This window comes from Tiliqua scincoides, chromosome 5, assembly GCF_035046505.1.
Source record: "Tiliqua scincoides isolate rTilSci1 chromosome 5, rTilSci1.hap2, whole genome shotgun sequence".
Lineage (NCBI taxonomy): Eukaryota > Metazoa > Chordata > Lepidosauria > Squamata > Scincidae > Tiliqua > Tiliqua scincoides.
This window is the reverse complement of record NC_089825.1, coordinates 28,963,596-28,976,898: the sequence shown is the minus strand read 5'-3', so window position 1 is coordinate 28,976,898 and position 13,303 is coordinate 28,963,596. Positions and strand designations below refer to the sequence as shown.

The window sequence follows — 13,303 nt, the reverse complement described above, 5'->3', positions numbered from 1 at the left end:
GAGATGAAGTCTAGTTATGATGTGTTCTTTATGAAAAGTGTTTATTTGCTGTACCTTAATAAGACTTGCTTGTATGAATTCTATCATTGTATAATATTTACAGTAGAAATTTTGCCGCAGACAAGTATCAATTCTCTTATGTTTTTCTTGGCTTTCTTTCTTTTTCCTGCTGATGGGAAATAGACATTTCTTGTTGACAGTTAACATGGAAATATTAACTTCTTCACCACCAAGACATGTGGAACTTGTAGGTTGTTGACAATCTCGTATTTGTTTGTAAGTGATTTTAATCAAGTGCAAAGAGGCAGAAAATAAAAAAAGACACCGGGATTGTGTTCTTGTATGAAAGACAATCATTTAAATGTCCATTTAATTATTCTGGATTGAGGATAAGATCAGAAAATAGTTCAAAGTTTCCTGTGGATCAAAATCACAATAACTTGGGTTAATGCAAGTTATCTGGGAAAGTGCCACCAATGGGCACAATCTAGGATTAAATGCTTAAAGGGGTCAGAGGCAAGTCTTGAGGGTCAAATGACTCAGAATGTGGAACATGTCCGTCTTTTGGTTCTTAAAAAAAATAAAATCTGTGGCAAGAAATCTGGATTGGGATCTTGGTAAATATATACCAGAAACACGTCAGCTAAGGCAGTGGTCTTCAACTGGTCAAGAGCTTGGACCCTCCTCTAACCCCAAACTGCAACATGGGACCCACCATGGAATGCTCAATAGGTGAGAGAAGTGTGGAAGTGACCAACAAATGTACTTCTTTTTTCCCACCTGGTGGCAACTGCCAATCAGTGGTTGTAGCTACAGTTTCAGTATGTCACTTCCGCTGACATCCTCTCACTTCTGCCATCCACCAGTGGATGAAGGGGATGGGTTAGGATTAGGCTGTTTGGTAGCAAATGTGGAGATATGTTCTCCTTTGATTTAGAACCCCAGGCAGCCAGAGGAGGGGCTGTAATTCAATAGCACAGCACATGTTTTACATGTAGGAGGTCCCAGATTCATTCCCCTAGTGTCTCCAGATAAGGCAGGAAAAGACCCCTGTCTGAAATATTGGAGAGTCACTGATGAACAGGGTAGACAATACTGACCTACATGGATCAACAACCTGACACAGCACCAGGCAGCCTCATATGTTCATATACATTCATGACACAGAGGACACGCTCCGATTTACCAGTACATTAACTGGCATACTCCCCAGACGTTTAGTGAATGTGAGAAGAATAAGAGAGAAGATATTTTGCAGAGGTGATGGATCCCTCTGCCACTGGCCAGAGGAACCAAGGTCACTCAGAGGTTGCAGCAGCGGACCTCCCCAGACCCATGCCTGGGGCAAAGGTCTGTGATGGTGCCCCCCTGAGGACTGTTGGCACCCCCCCACCTGTGCAAAAATCTGCCCCCCCACCTGAGGCTCATAGAGCCTTGCACAACCAAGGACTGCATTGGGGAAGCCTGAGGTTCCCTGATGCAATAAACTGTGCTTCCGAGAAACCGAAAGCAGTTTCCAACTCTGTCAGGGCTTCCGTGGGGTCCTAGAGGCTCGCGCCTGGGGCATTTGCCCCATCGGACTTAATGGTAGGTCCGCAGTTGAGAGGTTGCATCCTCTTGCTTTGAAGATGAAAATCATGGCAAGGGGAAGTCAGCCTGGCTTTAACCATTGGTCAGCATATAAGCAGCAGCAGGGAACTTGCTTCCCTTCTTCCTGCCAGAGAAAACTCCACAGAATTCCATTTCAAGTGTCCAGTGGCATAGCTGGAGGGGGGTGGAGCGTTCAGTGTGGCAGGGAGTGTGCAAGCGGCCCCTCCCCCATTCCCGGCGGGGGGAGCAAAACGGAGGCATACGTCTTCATTTTGCTCCCCCTGCTGGGAATGGGGGAGGGGCCGCTCGCACGCTCCCTACCACACTGAGCGCTCTGCCCCCCTCTAGCTACACCACCGCAAGTGTCCATTGCTTTGGGACTGTACAAACCAGGGAGTGCCACTCTAGCCTCTGTAAAAGGAATAAGGACATCTGGCCGGGTCATTTGATTTATGTTTACAGTACTATAAGATGCCTTTGGATATAATTTGATTGAAAAGCAGGTTATGAATCTTTGCAAGAACTCTATCAACTATTGGAGATAAATGAACGTTTTCTGAAATGCAGCGTATTTTCCCACCATAAATTCAATCAGGTGCTTTTGGAAACAGAAGGCCTAAATTGTTTCAAGTTTTTTCATGCTTGCAGGGCCATGGTACACAAACCCCAGGAAACAGAATGTCTTCATTTATTATTTTAACTTCTAGCTAACATGACTTCCCGCAAAAAAGAAAAGCATTGAGGCAGATTCATTACTTGTTGCATGAAGATTAAAAAAAATACAGCCAGAATTGTACGCTGAAAACAATCTGAGTGAGAAAGGGAATATTTCCTGGAAAGGCAAAATGATAATGTCTCAGAACACCTGCTATTTGCTATATTCAGTGGAGTCACGCAAGGATAATTTGTGAACCAGAACTGGAGGGCAGGGAAAACAGAAGAAATAATGAGAGAAAATTGGAAAATGCCTTAGAGCCCAAGCCTATTCAACTTTCCATTACCAATGCAGCCACAATGCAGCCCTGTTGTTGCAAGGACAAAAGGCGGGAAAGAGCTATGTACACCAGTGTTTCTCAAATTGTGGGTTGGGACCCACTAGGTGGGTCATGAGCCAATTTCAGGTGGGTCCCCATTCATTTCAATATTTTATTTTTAATATTTTAGACTTGATGCTACCATGGTATGCGACTGCATTTGGGAAAAAGTTACAGACCTGTACTTTTAACAAGCTACTATGCATATTCTTTTAACAATGATAGCAAATGGGACTTACTCCTGGGTAAGTGTAGATAGGATTGCAGCCTAGGATTGTTAAAAATTTTCCTGCTTGATGATGTCACTTCTGGTCATGACATCACTTCTGGTGAGCCCTGATGGATTCTCATTCTAAAAAGTGGGTCCCAGTGGTCAGTGTGTGAGAATCACTGATGTACACCATCCTGGACTCACAGAAGGGCAGTATAAAAATGTGGAACATAAATAAATAAAATATCTAGATTGTAAACTCCTCAAGGCAGGGACTTGTTTTTTTCATTCTGTGTAAAGCAGCATGCACACTAATGGTGTTATATAAATTAACAATCAGGTGTAATATCCAGTTTCCAAAGCAAGAGCTCTTCCTTCGGACTGAGGAAACATCCTGACCTTGGAGGAAGAGAAATTGCTGATACCACCCAATAACCATAAATCAATTTACTTGTTGCTTCATTCATACCCAGAATCAATGAACTCATAAAAGATCATGTCACCATTGATGGATCCAGAAGACATTTCTTAAAATCTCTGTTTTGCTGGGAACAAATGACTCTCTTCCACTATACATTCTACTCATTTTGTTTATTTGTTTCTTTTAAGGGGGAGCCGGGCCCAGCAGGCCCTTATGGCCCTGCAGGAGCCCCTGGAATTGGATACCCAGGGCCAAAGGTAAGAAGCACTCCCATTTGTGATGTTGTCTGTGCACCTGAGTTGACACATTTGCACCTACGGAGCTATAACCACTGTGTAGTGAAAGAAATTATTTGTAGGCTACTCAGATGATCCATGCTTGTTATTTCTCCCGCCCCCCCCCCCATGGGAAGAAATGTTTTATTAGCTTAACTATGCATGAGATAACCAACTTCAGGCGCAATCCTAACCTGAGGTTAGGTCGGCCCAAGTCCCCTGGGAGGGTTGCAAATGTGCCGTAAAGCACGTTTGTGCCTCTGTGGGAGGAAGCCGGGTCGGTGCTCCCAGAAGCGCCAGCCTGCAGAGGCTCCTGCACCAGCTTCCTCCTGGCTCCTTGCATTGGCTCGGATGAGCTGACGCAAAGGTGACAGGTAGGCGTGGGGTAGGTGGGGAGGGAGAGGGAGGGAGGGAGGTGTTCCTGGGTGGGGGGAGGGCGATGGGTGGCCCTGGGGGCCTGTGCGCGGGGAGCCAACCACATAAGAACATAAGCCACAATCCTGCGCTGGATACAGCGCAAGCCTCCTGGCTTGCCTGTTCCAGCGCAAGTTTGTATTGCACCCTTCTCCTCTTAACTAGACACGGACTAGGCTGTGCACATCTCCTACTGGACAATGGAGGAGCAGAAAAGGCAACAGGTGGGGGGAGCTACAGGAGGTTGCAAGGGCCAGCTGCATGAATGGGACAGCTGTTGGGACTGGTGTTGTTTTTTATTGATGGGCTCAATGAGTTTGTCAAAAGGCATATTTGACTCCCAAGGCTTATTCACTGAGCTGGTTTGGAAAGAGATCAAGTATTCGCTTGATAAACATTAATCTAACCAAAATGTATTTGGTTAGAATGTTCCCATTCTATGGGAACATCAGTATAAATTAACACCAGGCCTAAGAGCAGTTCTGTTCATATCCTTGTTGTGAGATCAGAGCTATCTTTGACCTTCTTTGCTATTTTGTTGTCTGTAAGGAACAGACATCCTGAACGATAGCAACCATGGTGGCCCACCTTGTTGGCAACCTGCAGTCTCGAAAGACTATGGTATCATGCTCTGATACCACCTAGTAGTGAAGAAGCAAGGTAGTTTTGTTTATGAATACATTGATATCACTGTAAGTAAAAGTGGTTCCTTCTGCAAGGACACCATTTTCATTGAGACACTCAGTGAAGAGTTAGAATTCAATTCAACACTGCCTATGGTAAATCAGTATAAATAGCTGATGTTGATGGTTTAGAATTTTGGGTCCTGTGTCCAAAGTCACAGGTACTTGTGTACAGGTAAGAGGGTAGTAAACAGACTAATAATACAGGTGTTTTGGTTTTATCCAAGGAGAGTCAGTCCTGATAAGCACCATCGAAATCAATGAGTCAAGTTCGTTGCAACACCATTAACGTCAATGGACTTTACAGTAGTTGCAATTAACTTTCTTTAGGTACCATCCTCATAGTTTTATTCTCAGCATTGTTAACTATTCACCATTTTATGTAAAAATTAGAGGTAGTGAAGCTCCTTGGTGTCCACAATTAATAATATATGTGTGGAAAGGTAAAGATGTGAAGGTCTCTTACAGGACAAGCCCAAGCATGTTTACTAAGATGTAAGCTTCAGTAAATGTAATGGGATTTCCTCCCAAATTAGTGTGCATAGCTTTGCAGCCTTTTTTTTTTGAAGAGGGTCTCTCTTCCTGGTTGCTTCCTGGTGCCCAGCCAGCCCATAGCATACAACAGAGATTGCACCAGAGTCTCTGTGTGCTATGGGCCAGTCCAGGATAGGCTTGGGCTGCAAGTGTGTCACTGTTGATTGTGTTCTGTTCCTATTTTACAAATGCATTCAGAGCAGTAGCAAACCTTTTCCTTATTGCTTCCCTCCCCCCAAGGGTGACAGAGGTCAGGAAGGAAGAATTGGGTTTCCAGGACCTACTGGAATTGGCGAGCCAGGCTTAACAGTAAGTAAAGCAAACTTGTCAAGTGCTGAAAAGGGCTTTATGTATAGGAGTTAAGGAGATGCTTGATTGAAAGACAGAGGCAGTTTCTCTCTGCACTTACTGAACCAGGAGTGGCATCAGAGGCTGGCCAGGTGGTTCAATGGCTGGAAGCCCATGACATCAGAGGTCCCACTTGGCCCGGCTGACCCTGATCAGCCCTACTATCACCCCCAGAAGATCCACTACTACGTCCAGCACTGCACACCCAATCCACAAATGGGGGTGCACTCTTACTGCTTCTGCTAAAGGCTCACCTCCATGGGAAGAGTGGGAGAACCAATAAGCTTGAGTGAGGATACTGGGACCCAACATATCATGTAGGGGCAGTGTAGGGCTTTGTATCAGGACTTCTTGCAACCCGGAACCAGCATGATTAACCCATTTCTGGCTACAAATCCTACAAGCAGCACCTAAATGTTTTGAGTATACATCTGTGGGCACAGATGGAATTTATTAAACTGATTGTTCTGAATGTGTGGGGCACATGATGAACTGTTAGCTGGGAAAATTCTTCAAATTTATGAAGGGTGCCAAGTATGTATAATAATGATAACAATTTAAAAAATAAAGCAAAACATTTTATTTCTACAGCATCTTTAACACTATATAAACAGATGTATCAGATCAAATTGAGATAAACTATTGAAAATATAGAATACCTCTCGTAACATGGGTATCTTTTCCGAAAACTTGAGCGTGGCATGAAACAGTGCTATAGAACACCTTGTTAATCTAATAGGCAAGAAACAGGAGTGAATTGGCCCAGAATGCTGGATTGGCCTGATTGCTTCTTTCCTGAGGACGTTATTAATCTATGGGCAAAATTCTATTCTACGCTGGAACAGGCAAGCCAAGAGACTTGTACTGTATCCAGCACAGGATAGGGGCCAGAAGTGACTCAGCCAGAGGCAAGGGGAAAAGAGGATGAGACAAATTCTTGGAGGACAGGTCTATCACTGGCTGTTACTATGGATGTTACAGTTCTAGGAAAACAACAGCGGGAGATGGCTGCTTGTGGACTTCCCAGCAGCACCTGGTTGACCACAGGGTGAAACAGGATGTTGTATTAGATGAGCCTTTGGTCTGATCCAGCAGGGCTTTTCTGATGTTGTTATGAGCACTCTGTGAGCAGCAGCCACAGGAAGTGTCAGGAGATGTGATGTTAGCACATCATCGCAGGTACTCTGCCTTCCACAATGCTATGAAGCAGGGGTCTCCAAACATTTGGCCAGAAGGCCACATCAAATATCTGGTGTGGTGTGGTGTGGTGTGGTGTGGAGGCTGTTGTGTGGTGGCCGGAAAAAAATTTAAGTATAAAATTTAAATAAATAAATTAGAGATGGAACTTAGTTAGAGGAGTGAATAAATGAATGAATGGGCTCATTCATTCAGCCTCTCTGGCCCTCAGAGCACCCTCCAGACACAACCAGAGCACAGCTTGGTCATGTACAGGAGTGGGCCAGAGGCTTTCAGGGGAGAAGAGGCTGGCTGCGGGCCGGATAGAGGCTTGTCGTGGGCTGCATCTGGCCCCGGGCCGGGGTTTGGAGACCCCTGCTATACAGAATGGGGCTTCTCCTGCTTACACAGAGAGCTCCATGTGTGAATTAGAACCCTGCAGAACTCCATATCATGGCTGCTCAACCATTTTTAAATTTCTTATTCAGGGGCCTCGGGGTCCTGAGGGTGTGCAAGGAGAAAGGGGTCCCCCAGGGGAAGGACTTCCAGGACAGAAGGTAATTTTTTTTTTTGACTGAAATATACAGGGATTTCCATTTCATGAAATGCACTATCATTCTTATTTTAACTTTCTGAATAAATTTATAAACATGCATTTGATCCCTTAATATCATCTTGGAACAGTCTTCCCTTCTTTTGTCTAAAACACTTTTACTTCCCTAGTGCTGATTACTGCTTGGCATAGATGCATCCCCTGCCAGGCATCACAGAGGCTAACAATAAAAGCACCTAAACAATTGTACATGATACACAAGATAAATATATACATAAAATATATAAAATATACTTTAAAAATGTCTTGTTTTATACAAGATAAAAAAGAGCAAAACAAATTTAATAGGGGAAAGCAGGACAAAGAAAGGAAGGTTTTCAGTTCTCACTGAAAGGTGAACAGAGAGGACATCTTTCATAGCTCTACCGGGGGAATTTTATAACATTGGTGCTGCCACTGAGAAGGCCCTGCTGCTTGTCACCACCAATCTGGCTTCTGCCAGGAGCAGCACATGCAACAGGGGGTTAGCCTGTTAATCTTAGCTAACCTCAGGGGGCAGGCTACTTCATATGGGATATGACAATTCAGCAGATACTGTTTTCAAGTTATATAGGGCTTTAAAGCTCAAAATTTTCATCTTGCCCAAAAATGAGTTGGCAAACAGTGTAGCCGCAGGAGCAGACATCAGATGGTCAGGCTGCTAGCCCCCGAGACCACAAGGACTTCTGTGTTCTTCAACCATTGCAACTTCCATACTGTCTTCAAGGGCAGCCCCTTGTAGAGAGCATTATAGTACTTTTGACAGTTGACCCCCAAGGCAGCTGATAATCAGTGCAAATACATTATAATATGATTGTTTAAAGCAGCTGTGACTGATAAAGACCAGAGCCTGAGTGGCCAGATGGCCATAGCAGATGATGGGGTGCAAAATGCCCACTGCCCAAGCTCTAGACCAGGGGTGTCCAAAGTTTTTGGCAAGAGGGCCACATCATCTCTCTGGCACTGCATCAGGGGCCAGAGGAAACAAAGGAATTAATTTACATTTAAAATTTGAATAAGTTTACATAAGTTTACATAAATGAATATATTAAAGATGAACTTATATGATTGAATGAAGGTCTTGCAATAGCTCAAGGCCTTTAAAAGGCCTTGCACAAAGCAGGACTGACCTTTCCTTTGCTGCCACTGCTGCATCACAGACATGAAACAGCAAGCAGTGGAGGAAGCCTTCATCCCACAGCTCATACAAAGAGGTCAAACAGTTGCCTTCACGCTGAGAGCAGTTGTGTTGGGCCAGTGTGGGCTGCAACAAATCTCTGGAGAGCCAGAGGCTCATTGGAGACTGGGGGCTCCTGGAGGCCGCATTGAGAGGCCTCAAGGGCCGCATGTGGCCCCAAGGCCGGGGTTTGGGCACCCCTGCTCTAGACAGTCATGCAGGCAAAGCAACACCAATCTGTCCATCTCTTCTCCTCTTGAGAAATTAAACTATGCTCACAATTCAAAAGTAGACGTGCTTGTTTAGAGTTTTCTTGGCATTTAGACTTGACTTGAATGGTTGGTTGGCAACCTTCAGTCTCGAAAGACTATGGCCACTTCCATGTTGGGAAGCTGTAAGACCAAGGAACATTATAATGAATCTCTGTGGACAAAGACTTCATGGACAATCACCAGATTGTAGAACAAAATATGTGAAGCTACTGAGCAACAAACAAGTCTAAAGATAGAACAACAGTGATTAATTGTGGAAATTAAAGCAGTTTTATGTCCTGTTCCCACATATATCCTGTCCTAGTAGATATGGACTGGAAGGTTCACAACCTCCTGCTGACTGAAGGGATGTTTGATGTTCCACAAATAATTTTCTTCTCCAGGATGCACATCTGTACATCAGAACACTCACTGTCTGTGACTTTTGCCATGTTCAGACTAAAATGAAACTTCCTGGGATTGTAGCTGCCCCATTTGCAGCCATCATATGTTTTTGAACTTCTTAACTGTGAAATATCTAGATTAAGAATTATGGAATAGCTCCCTCTTCCATAGAATGGGTGTGTGATCTATTTAAGAAGCTATGCTTTTTTGTACAAACAAACCACAGCAATTATTTATTTTTAATTAACATTTATTATTAATTATTTTTGAGATATGTATAATTATGCATGGGATAAAGTGGATAGAGGGATGTTCTTTTCCCTCTAACACAAGAATCGGGGGCAATCACTAAAACTGAGTGTCAGGAGACTTAGGGCACAATCCTATGCATGTCTACTCAGAAGGAAGTCCCTTTGTGTACAATGGGGTTTACTCCCAGGAAAGTGTGTATAGGGTTGCAGCCTTAGAATCAACAAAAGAAAATACATCTTTACCCAGCATGTGATTAATCTGTGGAACTCCTTAACACAGGAGGCGGTGAAGGCACCTGGTCTAAATGCCTTTAAGTCTTTGAACAGATTTATGGAGAAAAAGTCCGCCACAGGTTACAAGGCATGATGGGTATATGCAACCTCTTGGTTCTAAAAATAGGCTATCTCTGAGTGCCAGATGCAAGGGAGTACAGGATATAGGTATCTTGTTTTTTTGCATGCTCTCTGAGGCACGTTGTAGGCCATCCTGAGATACAGGAAGCTGGGCTATTTGGACCTTTAACTTGATCCAGCAGGGTTCTTCTTATTTGAGAAACCTTAGGCTAAAAAAATCTCTCCCTTGCTTTGAACTTGTATGCAACTGCCCATAGCTTCCTGTCGGATTTACAAGTCTGGATGTACAGTAGTGTGATTATGATATTTAGCACTTTTATACGCTTCTTTTAATATTTGTGTCCAGGGTGAAAAAGGTTCTGAAGGGCCAGCAGGACCAGTTGGAGCACCCGGTCATTCCATCAAAGGGGATAAGGTACAATGTATGGAACAGATTTTCTAAATTATATACTGCAATACTAAAGCAGCAGCATAGATACTGGGAAAATGAAAAGCAGTGCTGCCTAGGTTGTGAGATAGTCTAGGAATGATGCTATATAGGAACTCCATCCTGACTTGGTTCTCATTAGTTTCCCAAATGTCTCATGATCTTTATCCCCAGGAGATGTTTCCTTTTGCATACTTTGTGAACTAATATTTTGGGAATTTGGGAAATGTATTTCAGGCTTAAAAATAATATGGTACTGATGATATTTTAATTGAAAGAATAATTTACAATACAGAATATTTTTCATGTAGGGTGAGCGGGGGATGGATGGACCACAGGGCTTGATGGGACCCCCTGGAACTGGCAACCAAGGAATTCAGGTAAATGCACTTTAGGGCAAGTTGAAATGTACTGTATTTGGGGCAGATCAATACCTTTCTTGGGGTAGGTATTTTTGTTGATTTGTAAACATATATAGACATGAATTTTGGCCATGTTTTTCTTATAAAGACAATAAAAGCCAGGGTAGTGTAGTGGTTCAGGAGTTGGATTTAGACCTAGAAGATCTAGGTTCAAATTACCACTTGGCTATGGAGCTTCCTGTGTGACCTTGGACCAGTCACCATGTCTCAGCCTCACCCTCCACACAGGGATGCTGTGAGGACAACAGGAGGGGACGAACTATGTACACCGACCTGATCACCTTGGAGGAAGGGCAGTATAAAAATGCGAACAATAAATAAATAAATAAAATTGAGCAGTCATAGTCAACATAACTTCCATTGGAACAGTACTTGCCCCTCCCCCTGGATTTTTCAACTATTATTTGAGTTTTAGAGTTTATAATATAAAACATTAGACAAAAGAAATGTCAAAGATTTGAAAGTATCTTTAAGAAAATAAGGAATCTTTAAGATTGCAATTAAAGTTATGAGTTGGCACACATGCTGGGATTCACAATATAAATTTATGATCAGCTTTGTCTTTTTTATCACTAGTGCTTCTAGATCAGTGTTTCTCAACCAGTGGAATGGGTAGAACCAGTAGTACTTGAGGTGGTGTCTGATGGTATTCGCAGGACCCCAGACTTGCTGCCCAGCAGCAAGACCAGGAACATGATACAACAAAGACCAGTAGGAGGCTCCAAAGCATGTTTTTTCATGCTCAGAAAAGCCCTCCCGTCCATCCTGAGCCTCTGACTGGTGTTTGTTGGGTCGCATCTAGCCTCCCAACCCAGAAGTAACTGACAATGATGTCATCATCAGTTACTTCCGGTGGTACTTCAAATAAGTGAACCATGTGCAGTGGTTCAGTGGAGAACAAATGTTGAGAAACACTGTTCTAGATTATTCTCCTTTGTCTGAATTAAAGTATTAGAAGAAGCAGTTTTAATTAACTTTGTGTTTCTTTTTTTTTCTCTTAAGGGTATTCAAGGTCCAAAAGGTGTGCCTGGAGCAAAGGGTTCACGAGGTGTGGGCCATCCTGGGCCAAAGGTAGGATTTAAAGTGAACAGATGTACAATGGAATCATACCAGTCCATTTAGCTTTCTTCAAGGGGCCTTAATGGGTATTTGCAGTTTGCAACCAGGAAAGGTTCTAAAGTTTGTTAGCTGGGCGAGTGAACTAAGTAGAGTTTTCAACCATGCATCTAACTCCAAGAGATGTGGAGAAACATGCAGTAGGAAGCCTGTGCTACTTACATAGAACATTGTTGTCTACATTGAGATGAACATCACGGGAGCCTGAGTGACTTTTTCCTGAATAGACAGAGAGAGTGCATCCCAGGAAAAGGCAGGGTGACCAAAGGGAGTAGTGCCTAAAGATTATCAAGCTGGCACCTCTTCCTTTTTCCCTTTACCGGATCAGCAGCTGAACAAGGTAAAAAACCAAGTAGTTTTTAGCCACTGCCACCATTCCATGCTCCAGAGACCTGACGGAGGAGTACCATCAGGGGAAAAATCCTTTTCCCAAAAAGAGCACAGAACCCAAAGGGTACTTATTAAAAATCAAACTCACAGTAGCAGCTGTGGAGCGAGGAGATGTAACAGTCCACTGAATTGTCCATGATCATGGACCAGGCAGACCAAGGGTCAAAATATAGCTAGTTTCTTAAGGTCCAGAGGAAAAGGGTATCAAACAACATGAGAGAAACAAAGGTGGGTAGTGAAAGTACCAGTAGGCTGATGGAAAATTCTAAGGCTTTGCTGGAAAACACCGAGAAAAGCTTTCATCAAATGGATGCAGGAACCAGCAAGGGCCAACAAATGGAGCTGGATTTCAGTTATACTTGTTATACTTGTTCATCTAAAGTTAAAAAACAATAATGCCATGTCTTAGCAGTGCAATCATCATGGTCAATGGAGGTGATGTCCATCGGCTGGAGTCATGTTTTGCCTTTGATCTGTTTCTTGCACTTCAAAATACAGCAGTGGCATATTCTAATACAGCTCCTGGCCCACTCAATCTCAGCAAACTCTTTTGGAACCAGAACAATGTAGCCAAAAAAGGAGCTTCCTCCCCCCCTGTTTCTTGCCCATTCCCAAAAAAGCAAGGGTCAGTAGGTTGTGTTGAGTCTGGCAAAAACTAGTAGTGGGAATACAGGAGCTCAGCCAACATTGAATCAGTAATTCCTAATTACAGCCTGGGGATTCCTGTCCTGTATAATATTTATTGTGGTCTGGTTGGCCTTCTGGTGCCAGCTGCCGTTGTTCCATTGGCCTCAGGCTTTTTAATTGAAGGCCTTCTGAAGTGATTATGAATTTATTCAATGTAGCATTTTATTTTATGAGAGATATTTCCACATCAGGATGAAGGAGGATGAGAGCCACTGTGGGAGTCAGCCAAGAACTGAGGAAAACTTATAGGGCCATAGCCAGTAGGGAACACAACTGTGGGGGTCTGCCTTCCTACTTGTATGGAGTCAGATCATTAGTCCATCCTGCTTAGTAACAATTCTGGCTCTTCAGAGGTTCTGATAGAAATTTTTCTCTGCCGTGCCTGGCGGTGCAAAGGATTGAACCTGGACCCTTCTGCATGTAAAGGAGACACTCTTCCTTGAGCTACATTCTTCCCTACCAAAAGCTTCCTACAACTTAGACCATAAGAGAAGAAGAATGGGAGAGAGGAAGATGCATATATATCAGTGGTTCTCAAATTTTCA

The 13,303-nt window shown here is 43.4% G+C and overlaps 1 protein-coding gene across 1 annotated transcript in view; it reads left to right on the top strand.

Annotated features, from left to right (window-relative positions):
* Positions 1–13,303, top strand: part of COL28A1 (collagen type XXVIII alpha 1 chain) — an 81,109-nt gene that overhangs the window by 30,001 nt on the left and 37,805 nt on the right. The window contains exons 11-16 of the mRNA XM_066629132.1: positions 3,445–3,513; positions 5,403–5,471; positions 7,175–7,243; positions 10,063–10,131; positions 10,455–10,523; positions 11,568–11,636. Of these exons, the coding sequence (XP_066485229.1) occupies positions 3,445–3,513; positions 5,403–5,471; positions 7,175–7,243; positions 10,063–10,131; positions 10,455–10,523; positions 11,568–11,636 (414 nt within the window). The remainder of the gene's footprint in view (positions 1–3,444; positions 3,514–5,402; positions 5,472–7,174; positions 7,244–10,062; positions 10,132–10,454; positions 10,524–11,567; positions 11,637–13,303) is intronic.